Raw genomic sequence first — 27,556 nt, forward strand, 5'->3', positions numbered from 1 at the left:
TTTTCCAGCAGGCCATTTCCGTGGTAGCAAGAGAAATCAGGCTGACTCCCCTCTCTGGCTACAGAACTACCACCACTGGCGGTACCACGTGTGTTTGCAAGGATGGATGACGGGTGAATGCGAGTGAGGGAAGGGAAATGTCCTTGAAGTCAATGTATTGCAAAAGCTATGCTTGAGCTTCACATGGTAACAGGCACCCTTCTATTTGTATATAAATTCAGCATGGAGACAGTAAGGCATGTTTGTTGTGACATATTTGTACTGCTGTATGAAGCTGTGCTCCATGTTTTGCTGTGTTCGAATTAGCATGCTTATGAGAAGAATAAAATCAGTGTGATCCAACCTGTATCTGTCCTGGAGATCAGGATTTTCCAGACTCAAACTCATGGCTGCAGGAGGCTAAGCACTGTAGGGAAATATTTTGTTTTCTTACTAGAAATGCTCTGAAGTTTACAAACTTTCAAGGGAACTGAAACAGATCAAGATGTATGGAAGGGGATAAACAACTCTCCATTGCGATATTTGAACACCAAGGTATCAAAACAAGGGTCAGAGAGGTTACAACAAATCAAAGCAACAAGGTAAATCTTAACTGAAGTGTCAGGACTGTACAAGAAAGCTGGATCAAAGTTAAACAGGCTGAGCTCTGGGGCTCAGTCCAGAGCCTTGAGCAGCAAAATATTCTAAATAGAAGGAAGAATAAGGGAACTCACAAATTTCAAAGGACTTTGGTACAGAGGAAAATTGAAAAATACAATAATAGTGAGGAACAGCAACAGTACAAACCTTTATTAAAAAATAAAGTCCTATAAAATAGGAAAGCAAAGGCCTCCTTTCCAGTTGCTTCCTCCCTGCACACTTCGGTTGCTTCAGGTTAGTTTCATGGCATGAGTCCTCATAGGAAACTAGAGTTACAGCAAAATCAATACTGGAAAACAAGGAGTTACAGGCCAGGTAACATGAATGCACAGAGGCATCGCAGAAAGAATTTTCTCAGCCATTTATAAAAAATGGCAGACATCCCAGAGTGTCTGTAAATTGCTGGTGCATGGGAAGATCAGGAGATGTCACAGAATTCTCTTCCACACCTGGAAGAAAGAGAACTCAGGATGTGAATCACCTCACACCTCCCTCAGCTGAACTGCTAGTGAGGCACTCCGAGGGCTACTGCCAAGGCCAAGCCCAAGTGCCCCCAACTCCCTGCCCAGCGCTCTGTCACTAAGCACAGAGCACGCAACAGAGCTTCCCTCTACTGAGGGACGTGTCTGAGGGATGAGACCGGTTAAGTCTTGGTCTACTGTTCGACTGATGCAGACAGTTCTCTACACAAAGCATTTAAGTTTCGGGAAAATGTGAACTCTTACAGCTCTTCTCTTGCAAGCACTCACTTCAAGTCATCCCTGGATAGCCACAGCATCTACTTAAGGCATTGCCAAAAGCCCTCAGCTAGCCAGAGGGCTTAGCACCCAGCCTTACCTGCCAGCTCCGGATTACTGCACCAGTCTGTAGGTGATGTAGCGGCCTGCAGTCTCGCTAGGTCTTATGATCTTGACTACCTGGGAGCCCAAGAGAAACAACTCATGAGTGAGAGAAGCTGGTGGCAAGTTTCCCCACAGGGCTTCCCTGCCTATATTTGGGCCAGACAAGCACACAAACTCAGACAGAACAGTTGCAACACTGCAACCCTCAGCAGCCACAGACTTTTGGCACTAAGCTTCATGCCTGTGGCGTAGCACAGAAGCACCACATTCATGTGCAGGGCAGTCAAAGGCTGGTGGCACATCTGCTGGTCCTCATCAGTTGATTCAACAGCCAGAGCTATCTCCCCTCGCTGCAAGTCTGCGCAGCTTACGCAAGTCTCTGCACCATAACAGCTTTCCTGTGTGAAAGGGATGCCCTTCCCTTCTCTAGGAGCTCTGAAATATCAATATCCTCTACTATCACAGCTCCTTGCTCTGCCTGTAGAGAACTGCTGCCTGCCACCAGCTTGTGTCACTCTTACCTGGCCTCGCTTTATTCCGAAGTACCTGGCCACAGGATCCCCAGCCTGTATCCTCGGGAGCTGGTTCTCCCTCAGCTTACTGCACAGGACAGTTAAGGAAAGGCTCTACCAGCAGAATAGACAACTGGCCCAGGTGCCCATTTGTTCTAATAACTGTGCCCTTTCCCAGAGCAAAGTATTACACTGCCATACTCAGAGGTGTATTCATTTTCAGCCCAAAGCAAGCATGAATCACACCCAGGAAGAAGGGGAACAAACCAAGGATACTATCGTGCAAGCAGCTCAGTTACTTCTTCCTTTGTCATGACCACGTGCTCTGGAACCAACTGTAAACAGAGGAAAGATATTCCAAGATTAGAAAATAAGACAAACCGACTGTCTCCTCACAGCAACAGGACACGAAACACATGGGTAAGGGAAACTGGAACAACTATTGCTGTGTCACTCAGCCTGACCTTCCAAACAGAAGGTCTCTAGACGCTGGCTGATAGTCTGCAGTTCAGCAGAGACGGACTGTCCTGCCCTTGCTCCACTGCAAACACCACTCACCTCGTGTTCTGTGATGTTGATCAAGAGCTCTTGCTGCAGGAACTGCTCCAGAATGTATTTGGGAGCCATATCTACCAGGGACTGAAAAGGAAGAAGCATGTCACACTGCAGCACGGGGCACTGCTCTAGGACAATCCTACTGTGCTCAGACCTGATCCTCAATAAACATCACATTGCAAGCAATATCACTGTATTTGTGCTCATGTAGCTAGAGCTACACAGCCAAAAGGCAAACAGACCTCATCACCACTGGAAAGTATCTCCTTTTCTCTCAGATCTCTGAGTAGGCCATCACCTCTTCTCTAACCAGAGTTAGAAAGTTCCCTCTAAGCAGAGCCAGTTAGAAATTTCTCTCTATGCAGAACCAGCTGTTCTGGTTAAATACACTTGTATGTAAGTGCCTGTGTTAAAGCACAACAGACTTTAGTGAAACATCTTCTCAGAAATAAAGTTCTACATTCTTATTAATCTAAAGCAGTACTAAAAATAAATATGCAAAGCATCTATGGTCCGTAATCACCCTCTGAACCCTGAGACAGCTTTTATTTTTTAAAGGGCACTCTGTACCTGCTTTGCTGAGGGAGTCATGCCTTGCTGTACCACAATCAACGCTCTGGTGATGTTCTCCTCCTGCATCCTCTGGCAGTACATCTTGATCGTCTTTATTCCAACCTTGGGCTCCTCTGGGAGACAAGTTGGTCCCAGGATTACAATACATACACTTAAGAATCCACATTCTAGTAACCTTTACTTTGCATCCAACCATTTGGTTACGTGCAAACTTTTGCTCATTCTACTTTGTAATGTATTTCTCCTCTGCACGATATTCCGCATCCAGCCCACCAGCTACAGAAGTTACCCCTGCGGTCATACATGGCCAAACTTCGGAATGTTTCACCCAGTTAAATCCAATGGGATAACACGTAACATGTTTTGTTGCTTAAACCAACAAAACCTGATGTGGAGTTTACTACACCAGGATTTTTATTTTGCAGGGCAGGATAAGCCTTCTGAAAGGCTCCCTGCCAGCAGAATAGGAAGGAACCGGAAAGAAGAAATATTGAAAATGAGAGATTTTGAACAGTGGGGGAGCACGGTCACATCAGGCTTCTCTGAAAGCAAAGCCATCCCTTCCACCCAGCTCCTACCAGTGAGAGACAAAAGTAACGCACAACAGCTACAGATGTTCTTTGGTGTCCAAGTTAGCGCTTCTGAGAAGCCCAGGCTCACTGCACAGATGATAACTGTGCCGCACCCACCTGGGAAGAAAACAAACATCTGGTCGGTCGGATCATCGTTATGAGCCACCAGCACTGTCAGGTCAGCGCGCCTCGGCCTCCCTTCGCTGGGCTTGTCCCCGAACTGGGCCTTGAACTCCTCCAGGGTCTGATCCAGCTCATCCTGAGTCACCAGATAGCCCCGATCGTGACAGAGCTGCAGAAACGTTCTCACTTGAGATACGCGACACACAACCCCTTCGCAGCCCCGCTCACCTCCGCGCGCAGCGTTTCGCCCTTTGCGCTGCAGACACAGCCCTGCTGCTGCCAGGCCCGCACCGGAGCGCCGAGCACCGCGGAGCCGTTAAACCCCACCGCGATCGCTACGTGCAGCTCGCAGCCCTGCCCACGCCCCGGAGGAGGAAGAGGAGGAGGAGGAGAAGGAGGAGAAGGAGGAGAGGCGCCCCGAGACGGGCCCGAGAGAGCCCAAAACGCCAGGACCCCCCCGCCTCGGCCTGCGCCCTCGCGGGCCTCTCCCTCCCCGCTCCGGCCACGGCCTTCCCCCAAGGCCCGTGCCCCCCGGCCCCAGCCCCCGCCGCCCCGTGCCCCCCGGCCCCAGCCCCGCACCTGCATGATGGTCTTGCGGATCTTCCACAGCCGGTACGTCTCCTCCTCGTCGTCCATGGCGCCCGCTGCCCCGCGCACAAGCGCCGCTGCCGCCGCAGGCCCCCGCCAGCGCTGAGGCGCCCGCTGTAAACGCCTGTCCCGCGGCGCTGCAGGCGGGAGCGGCCGCCGCGGGGGCCTCAGGAGCGAGGGCTGCTGGGAGATGTAGTCCCGCCCGCCTGGCGCCGCCCTCGCCTCGCCGCCGCTGCTGCTGCTGCTGCTGCTGCCCCCTGGCGGGCGGCGGCGGCGCGGCGGCAGGTCTCGGATGGGGGGGGCGGGTGGCAGCTGCGGGGCAGGGGCGCTGGGAGGGGGCCCTGGGGCAGGTCCGGGGCGGGGGGAGCCCTGGGATGGGGGGGTCCTGGGGCAGGTCCGGGGCAGATCTGGGGGTCCTGGGGCAGGTCTGGAGCAGGGGGGTCCTAGGGCAGGTCCTGAGGCAGGTCTGGGTCAGGGGGACACTGGCACGGGGGGCCTGGGGCAGGTCAGCGGCAGGGCCCGGCACGGTGGAGGCTCTGGGGCAGGGCAGGGGCCTGGGACCACCGGCTCTGTGTGCCCAGGCCCCAGCCCGGGGGCAGCCTGGTCCGCCCAGCCGCCCGCGCAGCCGCTTGTCACCGCACCCGTCCCCTCCGCCCCCCCCCAGCTGGGGACGGTGTGGCACGAACGAATCAGGGAGAGAAAAACGGAACAAATCCTCTTGCAACACAACGGGGCAGTCTGAAGCCAGGACTCGTGACAGTGACACCCCCGGCAGGGACGGCCCTGATGGCAGCCGAGGGCGTTTCTCCTTTGCAGCATGGTGGAGGGGCAGTTTTTTTTGCCGGTTTGAATTCCAGCTCTGAGTTTCTCAGCCCAGGACACATCAAAGGACCACAGCCTCCCCAGAGCAGTATCTACCAACTTCACACACAGATCAAGCAGAAAACTCCTTTGAAGGGGGATATTATTCAACGTGGAAACGCAAGATTCACTGGCAGAGACAGAAATCCAACCCTCTGCAAACAATCCGCCTGCTGAGGCTCTTTTCCTGCTGCCTTTAGCTCTAATCACAAGCAATCATTAATCCTGCCTAACAAAGCACTAAAAAAAGACACAAACCACTGATCAGGGATCTGCCTCCTTAATCTCACATTCTGCCATATTATCCCAGCTGGAGAGCCCTTTTTTTCCCCTTTCTTTTACTTTTTTTAGGGCTTGCATTGCCCTACAAATTGGCTCAAAGAACGCGGGCAGCAGAAGCTCAGCCCTGCCCTGAGGAGAGATTTCAGCTCCCAAGAGCTGGTGTAACATTAACGGCCCACAGCGAATTGTCCTCGACAGCCAGCAGCGTCAGCACCGTCCGGGGGGAGCCACAGCGTGAGACCAAGACCGAAAGCAGCCGAGAGACTGCGGGGAGCGGGAGAAGCTTGTCTGCAGCTGCATCACCTCCCGGGGACCCCTGGATTCAGGCACTGAGCAGCCACAGGAAAACGTTCCCATCTGCCGTCACACTGCGTCCCCACAGCCGCGGCTCAGTCGCAGGGCTGGAAGTTGCTTCCCAGGGACGTTCCCCAACCCCACTGGCCTGCGAGCAGGCAGCGCCCGTGGCGGCCTGCACCCAGCTGTCGAGAGGCGCCTGCAGACGCCCAGGCAGCGCGGCCCAAGGGTGCAGCGATCGGCACCCTCCGCCCTGCACCGAGCCATGCTGCAGCCCTGCACCGAGCCATGCTGCAGCCCTGCACCGCCAGCGATGCTGCAACCCTGCACCATGAGCGATGCTCCAGCCCTGCACCACCGCGGATGCCACCAGCCCCGCACCGCCACCCAAGCAGCCGCCGCTGGCGCCCCAGGTCCGCGGGAGCCCCGCGGCGGCGCCTGCAGCGCCGAGCACCGGCGCGGCCACGTGACCGGGGACCCCCGGCTGCCCCCCGCCGTGGTCCGTCCCTGTCCCCCCCCGCCCCCGCCGTGGTCCGTCCCACCTAGCCCATAAACAGCCACCGCGGCCGCCCCGCCTCCCTGCCTGCTCTGCGATTGGCCAGCTGCACCGTCCGTCATTCGGGCCGTGCCGCACCTCCGCGCGCTGATTGGCCGCGCCGCCGGAGAGGGCGGGCCGCAGGGCGGGCGGCGTTGGCGGCGCGATGGTTTTCGGTCACTTGTCGCGGCGGGCGTTGCTGTGCGGGGCGGTGGTGGCGCGGCGGCTGAGCGGGAACATGGTGAGCGCGGCGGCGGGGGGGGCTGGCTGGCTCCGGGGCCGGTGTCGACCCGCCTCAGCCCCGGGCGGGCGGGGGGGGCGAAGCGCGTAACGGCCCTTCGGTGAGGTGACCATAGAGACGGCCTGCCCAGGGGGCAGAGTGGCGGCCGCCCTTGGCGGACCCCCGCGCGCACGTGACGGGGTGCGGGGCCGCTGCAGGACGGTGGCCGCCGCGGGCCAGGCGCCGCGGATGCCGAAGCTGTGCCTGGGCTGATCCCCCAGCAGCTGGAGCACCGGGGTGAAGCACGGTGCTGGGAGACCTAGCAGGGAGCAGCACCGGGAGCGCGGGTCTGATGTGGGGCTGCAGGGCAGAAAAGAGGCGCTAAGGAACTGCAGCGTGGGAAACTTGTGATTTAGCTGGATTACCGTGGCCCTGTGGGTGACCAGCTGACACGGAGCACGTGGATCATCTGGGGCCCTTGACAGCGGCGTGCTGGGGCCCTTGTGGGCGCGCTCAGCTTGTGCTTCGCGAGTCCCGAGTCCCTGATGGCTCACTGTCTCCAGCCCGCCCACCAGCATGGGGACACAGGCACCAAGTGTTGCCGTGACATGACTCACTGCTGGTCCCTTGCTGGAGCTGAGCTCACCTGAAACCCGGAGAGGACGTGCTGCCGGGATCGCTGGGATTGCCGGGGAGGGAAGCTGACGGCAGCTCTCCGCTCTCTTGCAGTGTGCGCAAGCAGATGACTGGCGTGTTGCCAAATCAATCTGCGACTTCCATGCCCAAGACATAGACGGCAACATTGTCTCCCTGGAGAAATACAGGTAGGAGTGAACAGCGTGGCATCGGCTTGTCCTTGGTAATGCGGTGCAGTACGTGGGTGCAGGGGAGGCGGTGCCCTTGAGCCCTGGAGGGGAAAGTGCCGCTGTTCAAAGGTTTTTAATAGCTGCACCAGGCAGCAGTGACTAAGCTACCAAGGGAGCTTGTGTAACATGGGAGAGGCTATGCAGAAAGCGGCTTGTTCATGGGCTGCCTCCCCCTCTCGCTGCACCCTTCGCAGAGAGGATATGTGAGGGGCCTGCCTAGTCCTGTTAGGGGAATTGCCTCTGATCCTTTCTCTTTCCAGAGGCTTTGTCTGCATTATCACCAATGTGGCTTCAAAATGAGGAAAAACGGACGTAAACTACACTCAGCTTGTTGACTTGTACGCCAGATACGCTGAGAGGGGTTTACGCATCCTGGCCTTTCCCTGCAACCAGTTTGGAAAACAGGTATGCGGGAGCACTGGGTGAAGGCTGCCTGGAGCCCCACACGAGAGCCGCCCTCGGTCTCGAGGTCCGCTCGGCTAGCCGGGCTCTGCACGCCTCCCCGGTACACGAGAGGGAGCCCGTACAACACCTGCGTGCCAGAGGAGCCAGGGAGTTTCTGTGCTACGTGGGAAGAGGCTTGTGTTACAGAGTGCCCTGTCTTTTGCCTCAGGAACCAGGGGACAACGCTCAGATTAAGGCATTTGCCGAGAAGTATGGAGTGAAGTTTGACATGTTCAGTAAGATCGATGTCAATGGGGACAAAGCCCATCCCCTGTGGACGTGGATGAAGGCACAGCCCGCAGGAAAAGGCACCCTGGGCAAGTGAGTGTGGGAAAGGGGAGTCGTGGAAACCCCCCAACCTGCCTGGCACTGCTGGAACAGCCTGTGGGGCTGAGAGGAGGCTTCACAAGCCCTGCCAGGCGGCCCCGAAGCCTGCCCAGCCCCCGGGCAGCCCTGCGGCAGGGGGGAGGCGTGGGCTCTGGGCTGCTCCATCCACACTGGGCAGTGAGGCCAAGGCTGGTGGAAACAGGTGGCCTGGCTGCAGCAAGGGGAGTTTTTTTCCATCACAGTCTCACTGCTGTCTTTTTTTTCCTCTTCTAGTGCAATAAAATGGAACTTCTCTAAGGTAGGCTACATCCACCTTCTCCTGGGCTCTGGCTGTGCTACGGTCAAACCCTCACCTTTGCTGGGTGGTGGGGAGTGCTTGAAGCATTGCAGGGAGAAGGGATCCTTGTGTGTAGGCCCTGCTCCGTGCAGCTGTTGGGGTAGGGGTGTCCCAAGGGCCAGCTGCACTGTCCTGGTCCCTGTGCTTGGGGACCTTTATGAGCCTCCAGCTTGTGTGATCTCGAGCCCTGGCCCAGCACGGCGGTAATGAGTGGAGCTGCGAGCAGGGCTGCCAGACCTCCAGCTCCTCTCCGTAGGCAGGATCTGCCCCCAGCCTGCCCTGCTGTAAGGGGGGCCCTGGGCTGCTGAGCCCCAGTGTTACAGCTCTGCTGGACTCACTTGGGTGCTTCTTTGCTTCCACAGTTCCTCATTAACCGCGAGGGCCAAGTCGTGAAAAGATACAGTCCCATGGAAGATCCCTACGTAAGTCTCCGGCTGGGGCGGTTCGTGTTGTTCTGCCTGGCCATCAGTTCCAGCTACGGCACTGAGCTACAGGAGAAAGGGGGAAGCGTGGTGGTGCCGGCTATTCTCACAGATCACGTCTGCAGACGCAGCAGTGCTGGGGCTGCCTGTGGGGCAGCGTTGCCCCAGACAAGGCTCCGCTGCAGTGCTGTGTTTTCTCCCTCCCTTGGCCGGGGGAAGCAGAGGTGGCCGGGCTCTGTACGCAGAGGGGGTGGCCGTGGCAGCGGGAGGGACGGGGGTCCGGCAGCGCTGTAACCGAGGGCAGCCTGCTCTGGATGGCGTCCTTCGGGGACAGGGCGGAGGAGGGTTCCTGCACGTTCTTGGGGCAGTGACGTCCTTGCAGCGTGACGCTCCCTTCCTCCCCACAGGTGATCGAGAAGGACCTACCTACCTACCTGTAGACCTGCTCATCTCACCAGTGTGCTGTCCCTTCTACCCAGCAGTGGCTCTCCTGCTCCCTGTGGAGTCTTCTCATCCAGCCCCCATGACGGTCTGTCTTTAAGCCAGCTTGCTGGTGAGGCAGACCTGAAGACTTGGCGTGCACCTGTTGGAGGAAGGCTTCACAGGGCTGGTGGCCTCTGCTGGGCAGCCCTTCTCTATAGTCACAAAGCAGCGTCTGATGGCCCATTGCAATAAAGTTGTTGGAAATGACTGGTCCCGTCTGGCTGGTGTGGCAGTGAGGGGCGGATGTGCTGCCTTGCGAGCAGGGAGAAACCAGGGTTTCGCTGGGGAGTTAAGACCTTATGCAACTCCTGCCTCAGCTCTCCAGAGCTGAGCCCAGCAGGGATAATCCTCGTTAGTGCTGATGGGGGAATTACACACAAATCCTGGGTCAGCCGGAGCCTCAGAGGGGCTCACAGGGAAAAAGGCAAAATGGTGTGAAGGAGTGTGTGTGTGTATCCCCGCTCTGGGGCCATGGGGGGGCCTGGTCCTCCTGCCTGAAGGCAGAGGGGATCCCTCTTCCTCACGGACCAACAGGGAGCTTACAGGATCCCACTGCTGGAGTGAGACTGGTTTGGGGCCTGAAGGCAAGCAAGAGTATAGGCAAAAAACCTGGGCACTCAACAACATACCAGTGTCCCTAACGCTCCTCCTGCAACGGTCCAGCATTGTCCAGCCAAATCCAGGATGAGATGGCAGCTCCCGCAGGAGGGGGGAGAGCCGGTTTTCTGGAAGCCTGCACAGGTGCCTGTGCTGCACCGGAGCTCTGCGGGAGAGGCAGGGAGCCCTCCTGCCCCTCGACCGCCCCGGGAGGGTGCTGGGCCTCTCCTCGGCACCGCAGCGCGCGAACCAAACCCAGCTCCTCCGTGGGCCCGGTGCGGGGGCCCCGTCCACACCGCGTGGCAAAGGGTAAAGTCGGGCAGCAGCTCCCGGGCTGGGACTCGGGACTCTCCTCCCGCCAGTCTGGCGGGGCGACCCTGCGCTAAACCCTCCCTCACGAGCGCAGGGAGCTCTGCGCCGCCGGCCAGCCCGGCACACAGCAGCGGTGGGGGATCGTGCTCCGGCCTGCCTGACCGCTCGGCTCCCCACGGCCCCCCAGCCTCCCCTGGCAGCGCCGAAAGACCCGGCTGTGGTTGCACAAGGGCGAGGTACGACTTGCTTCAGCACCACAAGGGCTCCTGGCTCACCGGCCCATCTCCAACCGGGATAAAGAGGAGTGTTACTGCCCGGGCAGAAGAGATCGCGTGGAGCCACAGCAAGCGACCGAGCAGAAACAGCGCGTGCTGGAGGACTGGGCAGGTACTTTGGCTCCCTCTATCCACATTTTTTCCAGCAAAGCCAGGAGAGAAAGCAAGAGCGTAGGGAGCAGCTTAAGGCTGGGCTCCCACGCTCAGCCAGTGCCTGGGAGGATCCCCTCGGCACGGCGGGGCCCTGACTCCCCCCCGGAGAAGGACATCTGCATGGGACAACGGTCCTTCAACTACCCCCACCGTTTCAGGGACACGCTGGACAAACTCCGGATGTCAGCGGGACCTTGGCCCTTGGATCCCCTCACCTGACTGCACCGATGGGATCCTGGGCAAGTCTACGCATCCGGACAGGCAGACAGACAGACAGACAGAGCTGGGACTTGCAGAAATCTTGTATGTGGCTTCCTTTCCATTTTTACTGAGCAGAATGAAAAATTATCTTTCTGAGGCAAGTAGAAAATTTAGGAATTATTAGTCAAAGGCACATATTCTAAAAAAATCTCTTTACATATATACATCTCAATTAATTATAAATACACATAGAAAAACAAAGGCAAACAACAAGCAGATTAAAAAGTGCTAACAAAAAGTTTTAAGGGAGGAAAAAAAGGGACTCATTTAAAAATACATACAATCAGTAGGACAACTGCATAATAATTTAGTTAAAAGATATCGTTACATATTATTAACCCTGACAATAACACAGGATCGGGGCAGGGAAGGATTTCCTTGAAGGTGCTCTCTGTCTTTTCAGAGATCAGGGAGGGGGAATTGCATATATTTTAAAAGTAACATCAACAAAGCCACCAGATAAGACTCCAGGTAACGGTGCTCTGGTTCCTTCCTGGGGAGAGGCGTCTGGCAGAGGGTGCCGAGAGCGAGAATACTTGTCGCTATTCCTGAGTTTAAGCCTTTTTGAAATGGGTTTTCTTGGCGTCCGTTTTTCCCTTGCTGCTGAAAATTCAGCAAGCGCCAAGCGAATGAACCAGGACGGGGCGAAGCCGGAGCCGACGGTGCCCTCCAGGTTCTCCATGAGTGTTGTGAACTGGGAAGCATTTTAAATAGGGGATCGTGTGGGGCTGGGGAAGGGGCAAGCCTTGCCCTGCTCAGGACTAGGAAAACCACGAGACAGGGGTGACCCCCAGGACCCAGGGGAACCCCCCCGGGGCGCTTTATCCAGAAAAGTGCCAGGGAGGACTTCTGATCTTTGGTGTTTACTTTGAGGTAAGGAGCTTTCCTTGAATGCTAGTCAGATGCTGCCCCCGAGCAGCCCTGTCCGCAGGGACACCCTGGGCCCTGCCTGGCACGCGAAGGGCACGGCCACAGCGATTCCCATGCCGGAGGAAGGGCTGGCAGGAGGCGGATGCCAGCAGGGGGGAAAGTGGGGTAAATATAAGCCCCCAAAACAAAGGGCAAGGATCACAGCCAGGCCAGCCTCCAAAACGAGCCACGGTCTAACGCACTGGGGAAGGCGGCTCCCCTCTTAGCGGGAGCACTGACGCTGCTGGGACTGATTCGAAGCGCTTCCCAACAGCAAACCGGCCGCTCGCCTGGTCTCTGCGCCGCTGGAGGGTCAAGGCTCTTTGCCTGGAGGCGGGCGATCAACCAGGCACGTGTAAAGTGCCGGCGCCTTCAAGACTGACCTGTCAGGGCATGGGGGGACCCCAGCAGAGGCCACCTCCCAGGCTGGGCCTCCTTCTCCAGGTCCCTCTCCGAGGAAGGGCCAGGCAAGACAGGGCAGGTCTCAAGTCCTTCCCCGAAAATATCCTGGTGCTGCTTCCAGGAAATACCTAGATGACTCAAGGCAGAGAAAAGAAACGCAGCAGAAGGGAGGCTTGCGGAGGAGCTGCCAGGGCCCAGAGCATTCCTGCCAGCTGGCAGCTTGCTGCCAGACTCCTTTGATTAAAAAAAGAAAACAAAGGACAAGTTTCCCGGGACCTGCCGAGGTTGAGACGCTTCTGAAACAGCAGCAAGTGCCCGGGAACGGTGGCAGAGGTGGCTGGAGGCTGCACATGTGCTGGAGAGAAAGCAGCCCGCCCAGCCGCTCCTGGCCTGCCCCGCTGCTGGGCAGGCAGGTGGGTTGTCTGGGGCAGTGCTTTGCAAAGCAAACGTTTGCTCTTTGGTATTGGAGGCTGGATTTGCGGCGTGAGCAGCAATACTGCACGACCCTGGTGCTCACCAGAGACCTCAGCCCTGCTGGCACTTTGCAGTGGCTCTCACTGAGATCAGTGGTGGGTGGGATGGATCGCCAAGATCCAGATGCCCAGGTCTGTGTCCACGGCCCAGCCAAGGACAAGCCACGTAGAACAGGACTAGTGAGATGGCCAGACAGGACACTACACGACAGCTAGTTAGAAAAAGCATGGCCAGCCAGAGATGCAGCGACATGTGGGACTGAGGTGCAGGCTGGCCAGGGGCTATGGGACGGGCTGATGGGACACATGGCCCTTCTGCTTCAGGAAATCCTCCATGTGGTCCCAGCATGGCTGAGCTCACTGCACAATACTGACAAGTGAAGCACTGGGGCAGAAAGCTCCTGCCCCCTCCTACAGAGCTCAGGCAGCCCCAGAGGTGTCAGGATCCCTTCCCGGGGAAGGCACAGAGCAGTAGCAGCCAGTTTTGCTTCTCCCGAGTCTGCTCAACCCTCCACAGATGGACACTAGCTCAGTGGCTCCCAGCTACTCTGGGATGTCATTACCTTCCCCTTCACCTCTGCCTTCATACTCTGCCCTCCAGAGCCCAGGGTTCAGAGCAGCCTCGAGGTGCACAGCAGGGCTGGTGCAGCCCAAGAGGAAGGCTGGCACCAGCTGACGCAGATAGAGCTTGGTCAGGCAGCGGTCAGGAGCAGTCTGGGCTCTCCCACTTCAGTAATGGACAAGTGCTCCGGTCACCAGATCGTTCTGAGACCAGACATGACCCTGCCCAGTTCAGTAATGAACCAGTGCAGTCAGCAGCTGCTGCAGACCTCTGGGCTGGAGGGCTGGGGAAGGGATAACCCAGCCTGGAAAACTCAGTAGTCTACAGGGGGACGAGCATGGAGAGGAGGGGGTGTCTCCCCTCTGTCCTACGGGGGCACTGACCTTTGAGCAGGACTTGGACACAGCAGAGACCATCAGTCCAAATCAGCTGAGCTTGGCAGCACTCAAATCCTCCCAAGCGCATGTTATATACAAATCTATACATGCGTGACTGTATATTATATATAAATAAACTTTGCTTTAAGGAACTATAGTTTTCTTCTTTCTTCTCTCCTCAAAAATAGAGGTGGATCAGTCCAAACCAGTAGAAAAGCCAGGGCTTCCCAACTCCCATCCTTGTGCCAAAGGATATGGATCCACAGCGGCTGAGCAGCGCCTGGTTTGCCCAGCACCACGCTGGGCTCAGCTGGCTTTCAGAAGTCAGAGAAAGGCCCACTGAAATGGATCACACTCTGGCGCTCCTGGGACAGCATGTTCTCTTGGGGGGCCACATTTAACGTCCTCAGCATCTCCTCCAGTATCTCTCTAAAATTGATATTCCCATTCTGCTGGACGAAATCTTCCTGCTGCTGCTGCAGTGTCTGCAAGGGTCCAGGGTGAGGCAGAGGCAAATGTTCATGCAGGGGGGAGCTCAGAGGCATGTTCCCCTCCAGGACTGGGGCTGGGCTCTTGAAGGCAGAAGGGTGGCTGAAGCCAAAGGGTAACCTGTGCTGCTGGTGTGGCTGGAGAACAGGCTCTGAGGGGAAGCACAAAGCACCAGGCTCCGGGTTCATCGCCACGTCGGGGATGCTGTTGCTGGGAGGGCTGTAGGTCAAGTCCAGGATCTCATCCTGGTGCAGGGAGTGCCTGGACAAGGGGACCCCGGGCCCCGTCTGCGTGAGGTCCAGGGGCTGTGGCAGGATGTGCGGTGGCAGGGAGAACGGCAGGCTCTGCTCTTGGGCCAGGAGGAGCCGGTTGTGCTTCCGCTTCACGTTCTCATCCATCTGCTTCAGCTCCTCCAACACCTTACAAACACAGCTTTCGGGGATCTTTATCCCTAGGGGAGGAAGGTAGGTCAGTCGCCAAAGCACATTGAGAAGGGAACTGGGGGGGACAGAGGCACGAGCAAGAGCACCTCAGCCTGGGGCCCGTTTGCCTAGCACACTCCTGGCCTGCTCTGCCTCTTGGCTGGGCTGTGGAGCAGGGAGACGGGGCTGCGACTGGAGCAAAGGCAGCTCCAAGGCAGGCTGGTACCACGCACCAACAGTGCCGCTCTCACGGCCATGGCTTGGGCAGCTCAGGCCTGGCGGGCACCCTCACGCCTGGGGCCCAGAGGAGACGTACCGCCACTGGGCACAAACAAACATGTTGGGGTAGCCCCAGCTGCCTTCCTTCCCACGGGATCACCTGAGCAGCAGGTGTTTTCTACGTGGCCCTGTTTAGGAGGAGGATCTTGGAAGCAGGCAGCTGGATCCCTTCTTCCTTCTCTTAACACGTCCTGCCCCTTCCCTTCCCAGCTATTCACCCACCGACTTGTTTCTTCTTCTCCTTGGTCTTGAGGCGGACGATCTGCAGGTAGCTGGTGTTAGTGATGTCTGCCATGATGCTGGCGATCTTGCTCCAGACCCGCAGCAGGGCCCCGCACAGCATGTAGTAGTGACGCAGGCGCATGCCCTGGAAGCACTCCTTCCCCTCCTGGATCAGCTTGCAGCTCCTGTTCCTTCAGTCCAAGTGGGGGAAAACAACGTGAGTCAGCGTGGGCTCCGAGGGCAGAGCAGGACCCCCGCCGTGGCCTCCCCAGTATGGCCCTTTCCCACCGTCTCCCCAGTGCCACCGCAAAGGGCTCTGCCTCGGGGAGGGCCGGACCAGCCTTCCCCTCTGAAAGCAGGGCAGATGGGGGCTGCACATCTCTTACCAGGCGGCATGGTTACACTTCTTCAAGGAGAAGTGGTAACTGCTCTCCCAGTGCTCTTTGGCCTCTTCAGGCAGCACCTGCAGAAGAAACCAGTACAGAAGTAGAGATTTTCTACTGCCCAATGTGCAGCTGAGAGTTGAAACCTAGGGCTGGGAGTCAGGACACCTGGGTGCTGCTGTCAGCTCTGCCAGACCCTCAGCAGGACTATGAGCAGCTTACAGTGACTGTCCTTCCCCAAAGCACAGTTTATTCTCACGCTTGCTTCCCCCACTCTTCTTGCTTTGGAGCGGGTTTAGGGAGAGTGAAGCAGCCAGGTAGCATGGTGCTAAGTACGCTGCCTGCCAGAGGAGCGAGAGGACAAACACTGCCTCCTCTCCCAGGGGCGCCAGGAGACGTTGTTGACCTGTCTGAGTGAGCTGGTGGCAGGAGCGGGGACCTGGCAGGGAACGGCAGCTTAGCCTGGGGCTGGGGCCAAGCCACGTGTGCCCAGGGAAGGCAGCGCCTGTGCTACGGGTGGCCACCGCTTGGCAAAGCCTGCACAGAGGAAGAGGCCTTTCCCTCCCGCCACGCTGGAGGGCTGCACCTACCCGCCGGTACTTTTTGTGCAGACTGTCCAGGCTCTCAGGCTGGCTTTGCTTCCCAATGTTTGGCTTGTAGAGGATGAAGTTCTTCCCGCGGCTCTGCTCTGCCAGCAGACAGGTGTGTTTGCATCCTCGCATCTGTTGGGGTAGGGCTGGTGGTTACGGTCACAGCTTCTCTTCCCAAGCTCAGACTCCTCTGAACTAACCCTCCTCCCTGTTCCCACAGTGGAAGCATCTCCCAGACCCCAGTAAGAGGTCACACCCAGACCAAGGGCCTTTGACAGTCACAGAAGATCACCTGGAGCTGTTCTCCAGGCTGGGGTGCCACTCTGGCAGAGCCCAGGGACCTACCCTGTAGGAGAGGTAAAACCCGTCGAAAGATCCCGTCAGTTTGAGCGACTTCTCGTAAGCCTCCTCCCACTTCAAGCCTCTGTCGACACTGATCTAAACGGGGACAAACAGAGGGATTCTGTAATTCCAGAGTGCAGGATAAGCTCAGTCTATCCCACAAATCACACCCCAACACATACTTAGTGCAGCTGCTGCCTAGAAAGAGGCACTGTTGGTACCTCAAGGACATTGCCACAGATGGGACCAGAGTCCAGAGGGCCCTGGGGCTCCCATCTCCCAGGAGAGCAGAGCTCCAAGGACTAAGAGCCTCAAGCCCTCCCACTGCAGCCAGGAGGCTGTGAAAGATGGTGAAGAGGGAGGGTGAAGGCAGGGCCAGAGGGGCCAGTGCAGCGCTGACATGTTCTGCCAGACCGTGCTCCTGGCTACGGCAGCCCCACGCCTTCAGGGCAGGACAAGGGCTGTCCTTAGCTCTTCTGTGCAACTCCCAGCACCAAGGACCCACCCATGACCAAGCCAAATGCAATACAAACATGATACACAACCATGGGGCGGAGGGAGGAGGCCAGGAGCTCCCAGCCCCAGACTGGGATGTACTGGAGAAGGCTGGACTGCAGAGCATGCTGTGCGGGCTGCCTACCTTATAAAACACGACCTGCCCGTCCTGTGGGTGCCCAGGGGTCAGGAAGACCTCCTTGCTCTCCTCATAGATCTCATCCACTCCTGGGGCTAAATCTGGAGCAGGAGGAAAGACCGAAACTTGTTTAGAGCATTAGGTCCAAGATCAGCCCTCATTCTCTGCCTGTGCCATCTCCTCTCCTTGCAAAGGAGTCCCAGGATTTGCAGTGTGGGGCTGGGACAGCACAGCACCTGAGGGGGCCATGGGCCCAGCACAGTGCTGCAGCAGCCAGCTTGCCAGCACAGGGAGCAGCAGGGGCGCAGCAGAGAGGGGTCTGGCCACCCCTCTTTCTCCTTACCTAGTATGCCCATGTCATATTTGCCCTCCTTCTTGTCCTTTTCAATCAGGTAGTCAAAGGTGTCAGAGAAGTACTGGAAAAGCATGTTCTGCTTGTCCACCTCTAGACCCAGGATCCGGTTCAGGAACTTGGTGATGGAGCAATCTGCAAGAGCACAGAGGGTCAGGGAATGTGGTGTAGCCAGGCATGAAACCCACCACCACATTCCCAAAGAGACTCATCAACACCCAAACACCACCCTTTCCTGGACAGCAGCACAGCACTAATTCACAAGAGAGCAGCCCAAGAGCCCATTAGTCCAGGCTGCTGCGGGGAAATGCGATCTGTGGTGCTGGCTGATCATCACAGCAGTTCCTCCAGCGGTCAGAGTGCTGCATCCTGCATCAGCTGCACAGCAAAGCCCTCGAGGCTGTACTCCAGTGCGGATGGACCCGAGGGGCTATGGCACCTCTGCCTCTTCCATTTCTCCCTCACAACAAGCAGAAAAAAATTGACACTTACCCTTCTCCACCGAGACGGTGCCATACTTCATCTGATTGCAGCAGATCCCCACAGAGATGAGGCCTTGTTTCATTTCTGGAACAGCAGAAGGCAACTTTTGAGTTTTAGGATTGAACCTCCCCTCCCCTTGACAGTCCTGCAGGGCTGCTTCCCCTCCAGCTATGCCCATCCTCCCACAGCTAAACCTGTCCCACACTGTCTTCCCTCCAGCCTCCTGCTCTGCTCTTCAAGCATCCCAAACCTGAGACAGACCCAGTCAGCAAGACACAACAGTAACCCCAGAGCTGGTAATATTCTTACCTTGAAAAAATGAAGCTTCTCCTCTTTCATAGCTCTTGGGCACAGGAACCTTGTTCTCTGTGTGGTTGAGGATAGTGGAGAGGACTTTGTCTAGTGCTTTAGCCCCATACTGTGAAAGGAGACAAGAGTCATGCCTGGGATGAACCCTGCACCCTAAACTGTCAGCCCAACAGTAGACTATGTTACAGCATTTCTGCTGGCACTGCAGAGAAAGCCATCGCCTCCAGCAAAGGCCACTGAGCTGGTTGTGCCGAGGGGGAAGCCGCATGTCGGGGGCCTTGTCCCTCCCCAGGGGATCTGCGTACAGGAACTTGCGAGTTCTCATCCCGGCCCTGACGCTACTTCCCTTTAGGGCAGAGGCAGATCACCCACGTGCCCTCCTCAGCATCCCCCTGGAAGCGGGGAACACGAGCCTCCCACCAGCGGAGCACTGGGATGCCCGGTGCTGGTATTAACTGGTTCTGTATGCTGTGCTTGGGCTGCCCGCAGAGCTGCACGCCTGATGCTTGCTAGGCCAGATCCCGCCTGTAGATGCCAGCAATGACCTTCGTACCCCCGGTTTCTACTGAAGGCACTTGCTAACTGTTTAAGCCCTTCCTTGGCTGAGCTTCCCTGCAAACAGCTGCAAGTTACCTTATTCTCAAAGTTGTACTTGCTGAGATCTCGGGATTCAGTGGCTCTTCGGTCTCCGTGAGTTAAGGCACCCTGAGAAGACAGACCAAGCAAAAAGCTCTTCAGAAGAGTAGGAGGGACTAATCAGAGTAACAACATAATAGAGATCAATTATCCTGAGAAAAGAACCAACTCTGTGAGCAACATTTCCTGGACATTTCAGATGATGGCCTCCAACCAGCTCAACAGCCTCCACCAGGTTTTAACAGGATTGTTGGAGATTATCAAGCAACATTTCTTCTGCTTCCCTGAACTGAGCTGATCCAGAACACTGAAGATGCTATTTTTTTCCACACATTTCTGAGACACCACATGCCATTTAGCTCTTAAGATGTGACAACACGTTAAATCTTAACATAGCAGGCAGGCTGAACATTACATCCATCTTCACAAGCATTTTAGTTCTCAAGTTTTAGCTGATGCAGATTACCAGAAGAAGGATGACCAAAGCCATCTTGTCTCAGAAGATGCCAGGATACAAATGCAATGTGAGCAAGCAGTGACTTTCTGGAATATTAAGACTTTCCTAAAGTATTTGGGGATTTATCAGAAACAAAGAAAGATGAAACCGACTGACAAATTGTGATCATTAATACTTCTGTTAGCTTTCTAAAAAAGGATGGGTGTAAGCTCTTGTAACGTTGGGGGAATTTCAGCATCTGGAATTGGGTTCTGCTTCCCTGAAATTCCTCCTGTTGCCTTGGTTATGTATTATTCTTCGCTTCCTTTCCCAAATCCCAGAATGTTAAAAGCCTTCTTCATTCCACAACTTCAATGCCTTAAGTCAGGGGGTGATGCAGTTCCTCACACTAGTAACACTGTCCATGCCAGTGGGACTACCAAAGCTGCTCTGAGAGAACTGGAACTGACACACTTATTTCTTTGTTGCAAGGCACTTACTAGGCTCTCCAGACGTTTTGCCACGATGGATGCAAACCTCCTCTCCCCTGCCAGCTCAGAGATAAGGAAGACATACTCTGGAGCAGAAACCTGATTCGAGCGGTGCGTTCGACCTACAGGGATATGAGTAAACAAGGGAGTGAAAGGCAAGGTCGGTATAAGCCTACCTGATATGGGAAGAGAAGCTGAGCAGGAGCTAAGAGCACCAAAACAACTATCTACACCATGCTGGTTTCCAAAGGAGATCTCTCTTTGGGATTAAAGGACAGAGGTGCAGCTGCATTCATCACCTTGGTGATGCTGAGACCATATCAGAGTTGAGTTTTTAGTCCTGACCGCTGGCAAGGAGGACTGGCTCCCCCGTTTGAGCTGAGGTGTGGCATTATTTCTTTATGCTCATGTGGGAACTGACCCTCCCCATCTCCAGAGGTTCTGCAGGATGGAACAGAAATCCTCAGACACCACCAGGCAGGTTTCATGAGGAGGAACTCCTGCTCACATGCATGGGAAGGCTTCTCCCTTTCCACACTGCAAATCATTCCTGAAGTCAACAGGAACCTTCCCTATACAATAAGTCGATCACAGCTGCCTCATTCATGTCTGGATTTCTATCCTGGCAAAACATGGGAGCACTGTGCTCTGAAAGCTGCCACCTCAAAAAGCTAACTATCTGAGGCCCCTGGCTGCAGCCTGGTTTGGGAGGCCAGGCTAAACACCCCAGGCCCTGCCTGGTTCGGGCGGCCACACGCGCTTTTCATTGCCAGGGCTGCCCAAGGCTGTACGGTCTGAAACGCACTGGGGAAGGAGACAGTGACCAAGAACACAGTCCTCACCAAACTGCTGTATGGCCCGGTCTGCACTCCAGGGCAATTCCAGTGTCATGTGGACCCGGCGCTTCTGGTTTTTCACCCGTCTGTCTGCTTGGAGAGAGATACCTGAGCTGGAAGCTTCGGAGATTATTGCTACGAGCTAAGAGAGAGAAACACCACCAGTGAGAAGGGAGAATGAGGTTCCTAGTCATCTACAAGAGCAGCTACAGGAAACAGCCCAAGACACAAAGGTAGCCCCAGATCACGGAAGGGACCTAGGCCTCCTTATCCGTTGCCAGCAGGGCAAACAGAAAGCTGCAGCGCCTTGTTGGCCTCTGGCCTAAGGTTGGCAAGGCAAAAGCATACAAGACACCCTCCCTTTCCTCCCTCTGTCAATGTACTTGCTCCCATGCAGATGTTTGAAGGTTCTTCTGGCTCAAACCTCACTCACCTTCTCCCCATTCATAAAACGCTCCTTCTCCTTCAGATTGACGTGGTCTATAGAGAGGCCTTGTTCTGCACGCGATTCGAACATGACAGAGCCATCCGGTCTGCGTACTACCCGGCCCTTCCGCCCAGTCATCTGCACACGCCACACGGAAGAGAGAGAGGCCGTTAGCAGGGGGGAGAGACCTGCATGGTGCAGCATCTTGGGTGAAACAGTGTTTAGGAAGTCAATTCTAAACAGCTTTTCCAGGTTGCAAGGAAGGAGAGGAAACTCTTTTAGCTGCAACTCCCTTCGCTGGCCCCTTTTCCTGTCACCCATTGCCAGTGAAACACACTTGATTGTGGGGAGTACCTCTGCCACATGCTCCGGGCCTCCAAAATGATTGATCAGTTCATCCAAGGTATTGAGAGGTAGCTCTTTTCCCAGTGCTTTTACTTTTGCTAGGAGGTCTTGTTTCATCTTTTCCACATGTTCTAGTTCTCTCAGGCCATGCATCTCTTTTTGGGAAGGCAGCAAGTGAAAATTGCCTGCAATGTGAAATACAAAAGCTCAGAATCACCTGGTGATTGCAAATCGGAAGAGCCAAAAGAAATCAGAAGTTGGTCCCAAAGGGCTTCTGGGGGCACTATCTGATGTGCAGGTAAAGCCTGGTAATAAATGATGCTGCAGTAAATCTGTGCTTCCACCTTTTTCTAATGGGGGAAAAAGTAGTGTGCAGAGCACCTTCTTTTGGCTCACTGATGTGAGCAAATTAACGTGAATTAACCTCACAAGGCCGAGTTTGACCATCACAGGATAAAATCTAGCCAAGATTGTAAGGCTATCCCAAAGACACGAGGAGCTTCAGCATCCCCAGAACACACACAAAAAGATCTCCTCACACCAGCTCAACTCTGCAGTCCCCTTAGCCAGACCCCACAAGGGTTATATCTAATCTGTGGCTGTCCACGCTTGCAGGGTAGCAGAGCGGGTGGTCTCCTCCATCTACGTTCCTGTGCATTGTGCGCCATGCACTAAAAAACAGTCACTCTGGTTCCTGGCTCCCCAAAGCAAGGAAGGAGCAAGTCCTCTGCTGCTGCTTACTTCTGTCCTCAGCTGCAAAGCCATTGTAGGTGTGCTCAATGAAGATGACATCATCTGTCTCAAACACGGACTCTGGGGAGGAGTTGAAGTCACTGTCGAGCCCCATGTCGGAGTCAGTGCTGCTGTCATCGCTGATCTTGATCACACCGGCAGGGTCACATACACCCTTCAGAGCTTTGGCGCAGCGGCCCTTCTGTTTCCCTGCAAGAGAGAGTGAGTGGTGTCATGAGGAGGTCTCCAGCCTGGTGTATCCATGCAGAAGAACAAGTGCCAGCTCAGAAAGAAGAGAAGAAACCACAAAATAGCTGAGACTGCCTCAGATGAAAGGCTAATCTTGGAGAGACAAAACCTTTTGGGCACAGATGGACAGTTAGGAAGCGGGGTAGGAAGGAGGGAGAGAAAAAAGGAAGGAAGAGAGAGAAAGGAAGAACAAGGCAATTTTTATCAGGGCTGAAGCTAGTTGCACACACCAGGATGAACTCACAGCCGGCTTTAAGCAGTGTTAGCTCCACAGGGGAAGGAGTCCACAGGTCTGACTACCTCAGAGGCATTTGTAGGCAAAGGGAAGGTGCCAGGGTTTTGGTGCTTGCAGCTGGGATGTCATTTACTTCCAAGCGTAGTAAGACATGCCCCCGCCGTGTGAGAGGGTTCAGAGACCAGTCTGCACAAGCTGCTCTGCAGCAGCAACCTGTCAGGACAACCTGCACAATCTGCCTGTGCTGCTGTCTCATCCCCTCTTCCACCTTTCCCCCATCCCACTAAGGAAGAAATCCCGAAACTGTTCTTACCTGCAGCCACAGCCAGCGATTTGGCAGGGAAGTGATTTTTTCCCAGGACACTTGCCATGCTATAGGTAAGGGGTAGTAGAAAATCCCCCCTTGCTGCAAGAGGGCTTCAAATGTGCAGCCAGGACTCTTGTGCAATCTGCCCATCAGTCTAGGTAAGGAAGCAGCTAAGGGAAAGAGGCACAGCTGCTGGGCAAGTAGTGGAGGCTAGGAACTGCGCTGGTGAGAGGGAAGTGGGTTAGAGGGAGGAAGGGGGGAATGACCTAGAGGGCTGCTCTCCTCCAGATGAGAGACAACAGTGATGGGGATGTGAGGGAAGGCAAACTGAAACCAGGGCAGAGTAGCAAAAAGCATGAAGTGGGGAAAAGGGAAAAAGGAAAAGAAAAAGCTGAGTGGCTGGGGTGAAGCAGCAAGGTAGGAGGTCGGATGCTGGGCAGTGGAGTGTGCTCTTACGTTTTCTTTTAATGCCAGTTCCTTTTTCTCTCTTTCTTTTGGTTGAAGGAAAGTGCTTCTGAATTAGTGATAGAAAGACGCCTCTGAAAGTAAGATGCAAAATTTATTCTAGCTACCAGGAATAGGAACATCTGCCGGTTATCATGTAGCAATGTGTATTTGAGATAGCAGTATATTTCATGAAAGAGGGGTAAATCCAGCACCACAACTACTAGCACATGATCAGTCTCAGCTCTCCAAAACTGCAGCAAATCAAACCAAGTTTGTTTCACCAAAGGGTTCTGCTGGCAGACCCAAAAGTCAGCCGAGGGAATGTGGTTTGCTCCAGCAGAATCTCAGCCTTGAAACAGGCATGCTGAGCGAAGACCGTGTACTGTAATGTTGGGAAATGCTCCCTGCTGACGGAGGGAGCAGGGCCATCCCAGGGAGATACTGCAACAAAAGCAGAGCATATCTTGGGCACCGTGCTGCCACGTGACATGCCAAAGTTGCAAGACCTTTATATAGCAACCAAGAAGGCGTTTTAAATGGAACACACTACACTGGGAAGCCGTTACATCACTACTGAAAAATCCAGTAAGTCCCAGTGTTCCAGTCCCTCTCTGTGCTCTGTGGCCTGATGCTTTGCCTTGCAACTCACAGCAGAGACCGGGTGTCAGGCTGTCTAATAAATGTGCTTCACTAAGCCCTTTGATTAACTGGACATGGGCCTGCTTGCCCATGAAATAGAGAAAAGTGACAAAATATGGGATACGTAGTGGATTCGGGTGAATGGAAAAACCAGAAGAGGTGGAAACCAAACAAATGCTTCTGTGGGCTGCTCTGCAAACAAAAGAGCAAATGCTTAAATGCTGACTGTGCTGGATGGGGCTGAACCCCCAGTGCAATGAGTGCTGAATGAGCTCTGGTTGAAAAAAAAATGTTGAAAGCAACAGCTGAGAGGTATGGATGTGATAACTCACCCGTGTGAGAAAGAGGGATCTGGGGGAACCAGGGAGGGGGCTCTAAGACCCTTGATGGGTCAGCACCAGGACAGCACCACTCCCTGGAAGGGCAGAGCTCTGGGCTGGCTATTAAGTAATCGTGATTACATGGCACCAGAAAGGGCCCTTTTGTCCTCTGTGCTGGGATGACTCTAGGCACAAAATGCAAAGTCACTCTCAGCTCTGGAGCCTCTCTGCCACGAGATCTTGCTCGTTTTCCCAGCACTTGCACTCTCCCATCTTCTCTGCAAACAGAAGGTTGGGCTTGTCTTCACTCATTGAACAACCAGCTTATTTTTAACTCCCGTTTCTCAGTATCTTTTAAACAACTGCTTCTTCCCAGCACACTCTCCACGAGAAATCCCCTGAAGTGCTGTAAAACCAGGACACTGTGACTGGAGGTTCAGCACATGCCAGAAGACACCCAGTTACCTGGCCAATGCTGCTGGGCAAACAGCGCTAGCCTCTCAAACTGGGGACAGAGCTGAGAACTGTGAGTGATCAGCAGTGGACTAACAGACCGAGTTCCTCTAAATTCTATGATGCAGAAACCAATTCAAGAGACCAAATCAATCCAAGCAGTTGTTAGACCTGCTTTGTATGCTGTCAACAAACCGCATTCATGGGACAGGGTGATATTTTGAAAGGAGCAGAAATGACGGGGGGCATAAGCCTCATTCCCTACCAGAAAATTTACCATGAGTCCAACTGCTGACTTCACTTTAGGTACAATCAATTCTCCCCTCAACTATGAATGAAGGCAACAACCAGCATGCTACGGGATCTGGCAACTGAACGACATGTCCTGCCTTGTAGTCATGCTTAAAGCTGACACTGAAGTACCTAAACTCCTTGGACCGTTCCTTCCTCTCACTGTTCCAGCAATGCCTTCTCACATTATCATCCCAGCCTCTATCATTAAATAAGATTTCCCTGCTCATTTCTTCAGTGTGAAGGGCCATGTTTCCCAGGGTCAGACCCACACAAACCACATCTGAGTTCACATTTCTAGCTCTTCTACACTTGCCAGCTCCTTTCCGAGTTAAAACCACAGGAGAGTTTAAAATCCAAAATCTAGTTTATAAAGCCACTTTTAGAGAAATTGTGTCCAAAGACCCAATAAAGCACCCTCTGTATTTACAGCTTTAGTGTGAACTGTTTATGAAACTGCGTTTGCAGAACTGCAAATTATAAGCAGCCCTAGGGCGGGGCTTTCCCTAGCATGCCTCCAGCCTCCCACGTGTCCCCTCTCAGCAAAAACAACTTGAATTTCTAACTCACTCTGCAGCAGAGACGAAACAATTTAGATGCCCATCATTCTCATCCAGGACTTCTCTGGTGCGAGCCTCTCCAGTGGATTGCAGGCCGATGACGATACACTGCAGAGAAACGCAAAGGACAGCAGAGCAGGGCGTCAGGGAGGGCCCAAGGGCAAACAGCTACTAGAGATTTTGTTTCATAGTTCCAGGGACATTTTCCTTGGACCCCCTCCAAAACACATGCTGGGCCTGTAACAGGGCTCCTGATGAAGACCCATCTTTCAACGTCCCACATTGTACTTCTGCTCACACCACTGAGTGGATGACTCTACTTTCAAAAACTAACTGGTTTTGCTAGATAATTTCTGTCTAAAATTTCCAAACTGCATTCAGATGGATGTAATGGCAGGGCCGTGCTAGAGCTGAAAGATCTGGTACCTCTTGTAGCTCAAACATGACCCAAAATACTATTTCAGATCAACTTGCCCGTGTCTACTATACACGAACAGCGGGTAATGGCTCCGCAGGTGACGTTGATGTTAGTGCCCCAGTATAATTTACTGTGAATGTCCTCAGAAACCCAGAGACTGCATTTCATTCTGGTTGACCTAGAAAGAGTTTCAGCCATATTTAAAGACATTTGAAATTGTTTTCAAGTCAAGCTGAACAAAAATCTCCTTTTGGTTGCAGACTACAAAAATCCACTGATAAAACTGATGGCTGTTGCCATTTGCAGCTATGTTCTAATACCACACCTTATCTTTTGCCAGCTCCTCCTTGGCAAGCTCAACAAGTCGCCGGACTTTAGCAGCAATGCAGAGATACTTGAAGAAGCGCTGGTGAGCGGACCAGAACTGACCCCACAAGGACTTCCGAGACTCCAAGCCGATCCAGTCGGCTGCCTGCTGAAACACCATCAAGGCCTCTGCCCACTGAGAACAGCACCGAGAAAGGCCAGTTAATATCTTGTTTTTCACTTTCATTACTGCTGTGCATGAAGTTATTAGAACAGTCTGAGGTTTGATAATCTAATTTAACATCAGCATTTCTGCTGCTGTGTTAGTCTGAACAAACAGTCTGGTCATTCTCTCCTTCCCACGCTAGCACAATGTTGCAAAATTTGGTTTCCAAACACGGAACTTTTAAATAGAGGCAAAATAAACATACAAGATGAATTTTTTAACGTAAGCTGAGTGTGTGCACCATTTTTTCCTCTTTCTTTCTTACAAATAAACTAAGTTTGTGGTCATGGCCATGTTTAGGGACCTCAAATCCTCCCACCCAACAAGTGGCCATGCCCAAAGCATGACTAAACATCAGTCACCCTATTGCAGTGGGGCCAGCTCACCAGCTTTGCTGCTTTATCGTAGACAATCTTGTACTGCTGATCCAGCGGGATCTCCTCTATTCTGAAGGTCACTCCAGTGAAACTGAGCTGCCTGGCAATGTACATTCCACTGACCTTCATGTCCATCGCCACAATCTCCATTGCACCAACTCCCCTGGGAGATGAAGACAGACAGAGCTGGCTTTGAAACCCCTTTCCTCTGTGCAAGGGCAGCACCAGGTAGGTGCGTCTGCAGAACAAGAACCCTTCCTGGTGGCTCAAGCTGTCCTCAGGCCTGCACGTGACAGGCATCGTGCCCACTTCCCAAACGGGAAAATGACTGTTCCAATCCTGCTTCAGTTTGACTTCCTCTAGAAACTTACAACACAGCACCCAGCTACGAAACCCACCGAGACGCACTGCTCTTCTTGCTGCTCCAGTCCGGTAGAAGGACTGAGTGACAAAAAGGCTCTGCCCTTCCTCTGAAAACATCCTAGCTGTCTCTCTTGCTGTTTAAAGGCTGCCACTGGACAGGT

General features: G+C 54.4%; 3 protein-coding genes across 7 annotated transcripts in view; 1 reads left to right on the forward strand and 2 right to left on the reverse strand.

Annotated features, from left to right (window-relative positions):
• Positions 1-774: 774 nt before the first annotated feature.
• Positions 775-4,553, reverse strand: POLR2E (RNA polymerase II, I and III subunit E). Its single transcript, XM_064497434.1, has 8 exons — positions 4,396-4,553; positions 3,811-3,985; positions 3,119-3,234; positions 2,552-2,632; positions 2,270-2,328; positions 2,003-2,081; positions 1,477-1,556; positions 775-1,088 (listed from the first exon to the last, which is right to left on the reverse strand). The coding sequence occupies exons 1-7, from the start codon at positions 4,450-4,452 to the stop codon at positions 1,491-1,493; spliced, it is 633 nt and encodes a 210-aa protein (XP_064353504.1). The 5' UTR covers positions 4,453-4,553; the 3' UTR covers positions 775-1,088; positions 1,477-1,490.
• A 1,930-nt stretch (positions 4,554-6,483) lies between these two features.
• Positions 6,484-9,682, forward strand: GPX4 (glutathione peroxidase 4). Its single transcript, XM_026108267.2, has 7 exons — positions 6,484-6,617; positions 7,326-7,420; positions 7,723-7,867; positions 8,076-8,227; positions 8,507-8,531; positions 8,933-8,992; positions 9,400-9,682. The coding sequence occupies exons 1-7, from the start codon at positions 6,543-6,545 to the stop codon at positions 9,430-9,432; spliced, it is 585 nt and encodes a 194-aa protein (XP_025964052.2). The 5' UTR covers positions 6,484-6,542; the 3' UTR covers positions 9,433-9,682.
• A 1,414-nt stretch (positions 9,683-11,096) lies between these two features.
• Positions 11,097-27,556, reverse strand: part of SBNO2 (strawberry notch homolog 2) — a 69,590-nt gene continuing 53,130 nt past the window's right edge. For all 5 annotated transcript variants that reach the window (XM_026108313.2, XM_026108316.2, XM_064497399.1 and 2 more), the window contains 19 exons: positions 27,042-27,195; positions 26,449-26,625; positions 25,716-25,813; positions 23,452-23,534; positions 22,214-22,414; positions 21,482-21,657; positions 21,134-21,265; positions 20,707-20,842; positions 19,874-19,986; positions 18,935-19,006; positions 18,302-18,410; positions 18,002-18,076; positions 17,501-17,644; positions 17,164-17,258; positions 16,527-16,619; positions 16,182-16,313; positions 15,595-15,671; positions 15,209-15,399; positions 11,097-14,736 (listed from right to left, as the gene is read on the reverse strand). In XM_026108313.2, the coding sequence (XP_025964098.2) occupies positions 14,114-14,736; positions 15,209-15,399; positions 15,595-15,671; positions 16,182-16,313; positions 16,527-16,619; positions 17,164-17,258; positions 17,501-17,644; positions 18,002-18,076; positions 18,302-18,410; positions 18,935-19,006; positions 19,874-19,986; positions 20,707-20,842; positions 21,134-21,265; positions 21,482-21,657; positions 22,214-22,414; positions 23,452-23,534; positions 25,716-25,813; positions 26,449-26,625; positions 27,042-27,195 (2,881 nt within the window). In that variant the 3' untranslated portion in view covers positions 11,097-14,113. The remainder of the gene's footprint in view (positions 14,737-15,208; positions 15,400-15,594; positions 15,672-16,181; positions 16,314-16,526; positions 16,620-17,163; positions 17,259-17,500; positions 17,645-18,001; positions 18,077-18,301; positions 18,411-18,934; positions 19,007-19,873; positions 19,987-20,706; positions 20,843-21,133; positions 21,266-21,481; positions 21,658-22,213; positions 22,415-23,451; positions 23,535-25,715; positions 25,814-26,448; positions 26,626-27,041; positions 27,196-27,556) is intronic.

Source organism: Dromaius novaehollandiae, chromosome 25 (genome assembly GCF_036370855.1).
Source record: "Dromaius novaehollandiae isolate bDroNov1 chromosome 25, bDroNov1.hap1, whole genome shotgun sequence".
Taxonomy (NCBI): Eukaryota; Metazoa; Chordata; class Aves; order Casuariiformes; family Dromaiidae; genus Dromaius; species Dromaius novaehollandiae.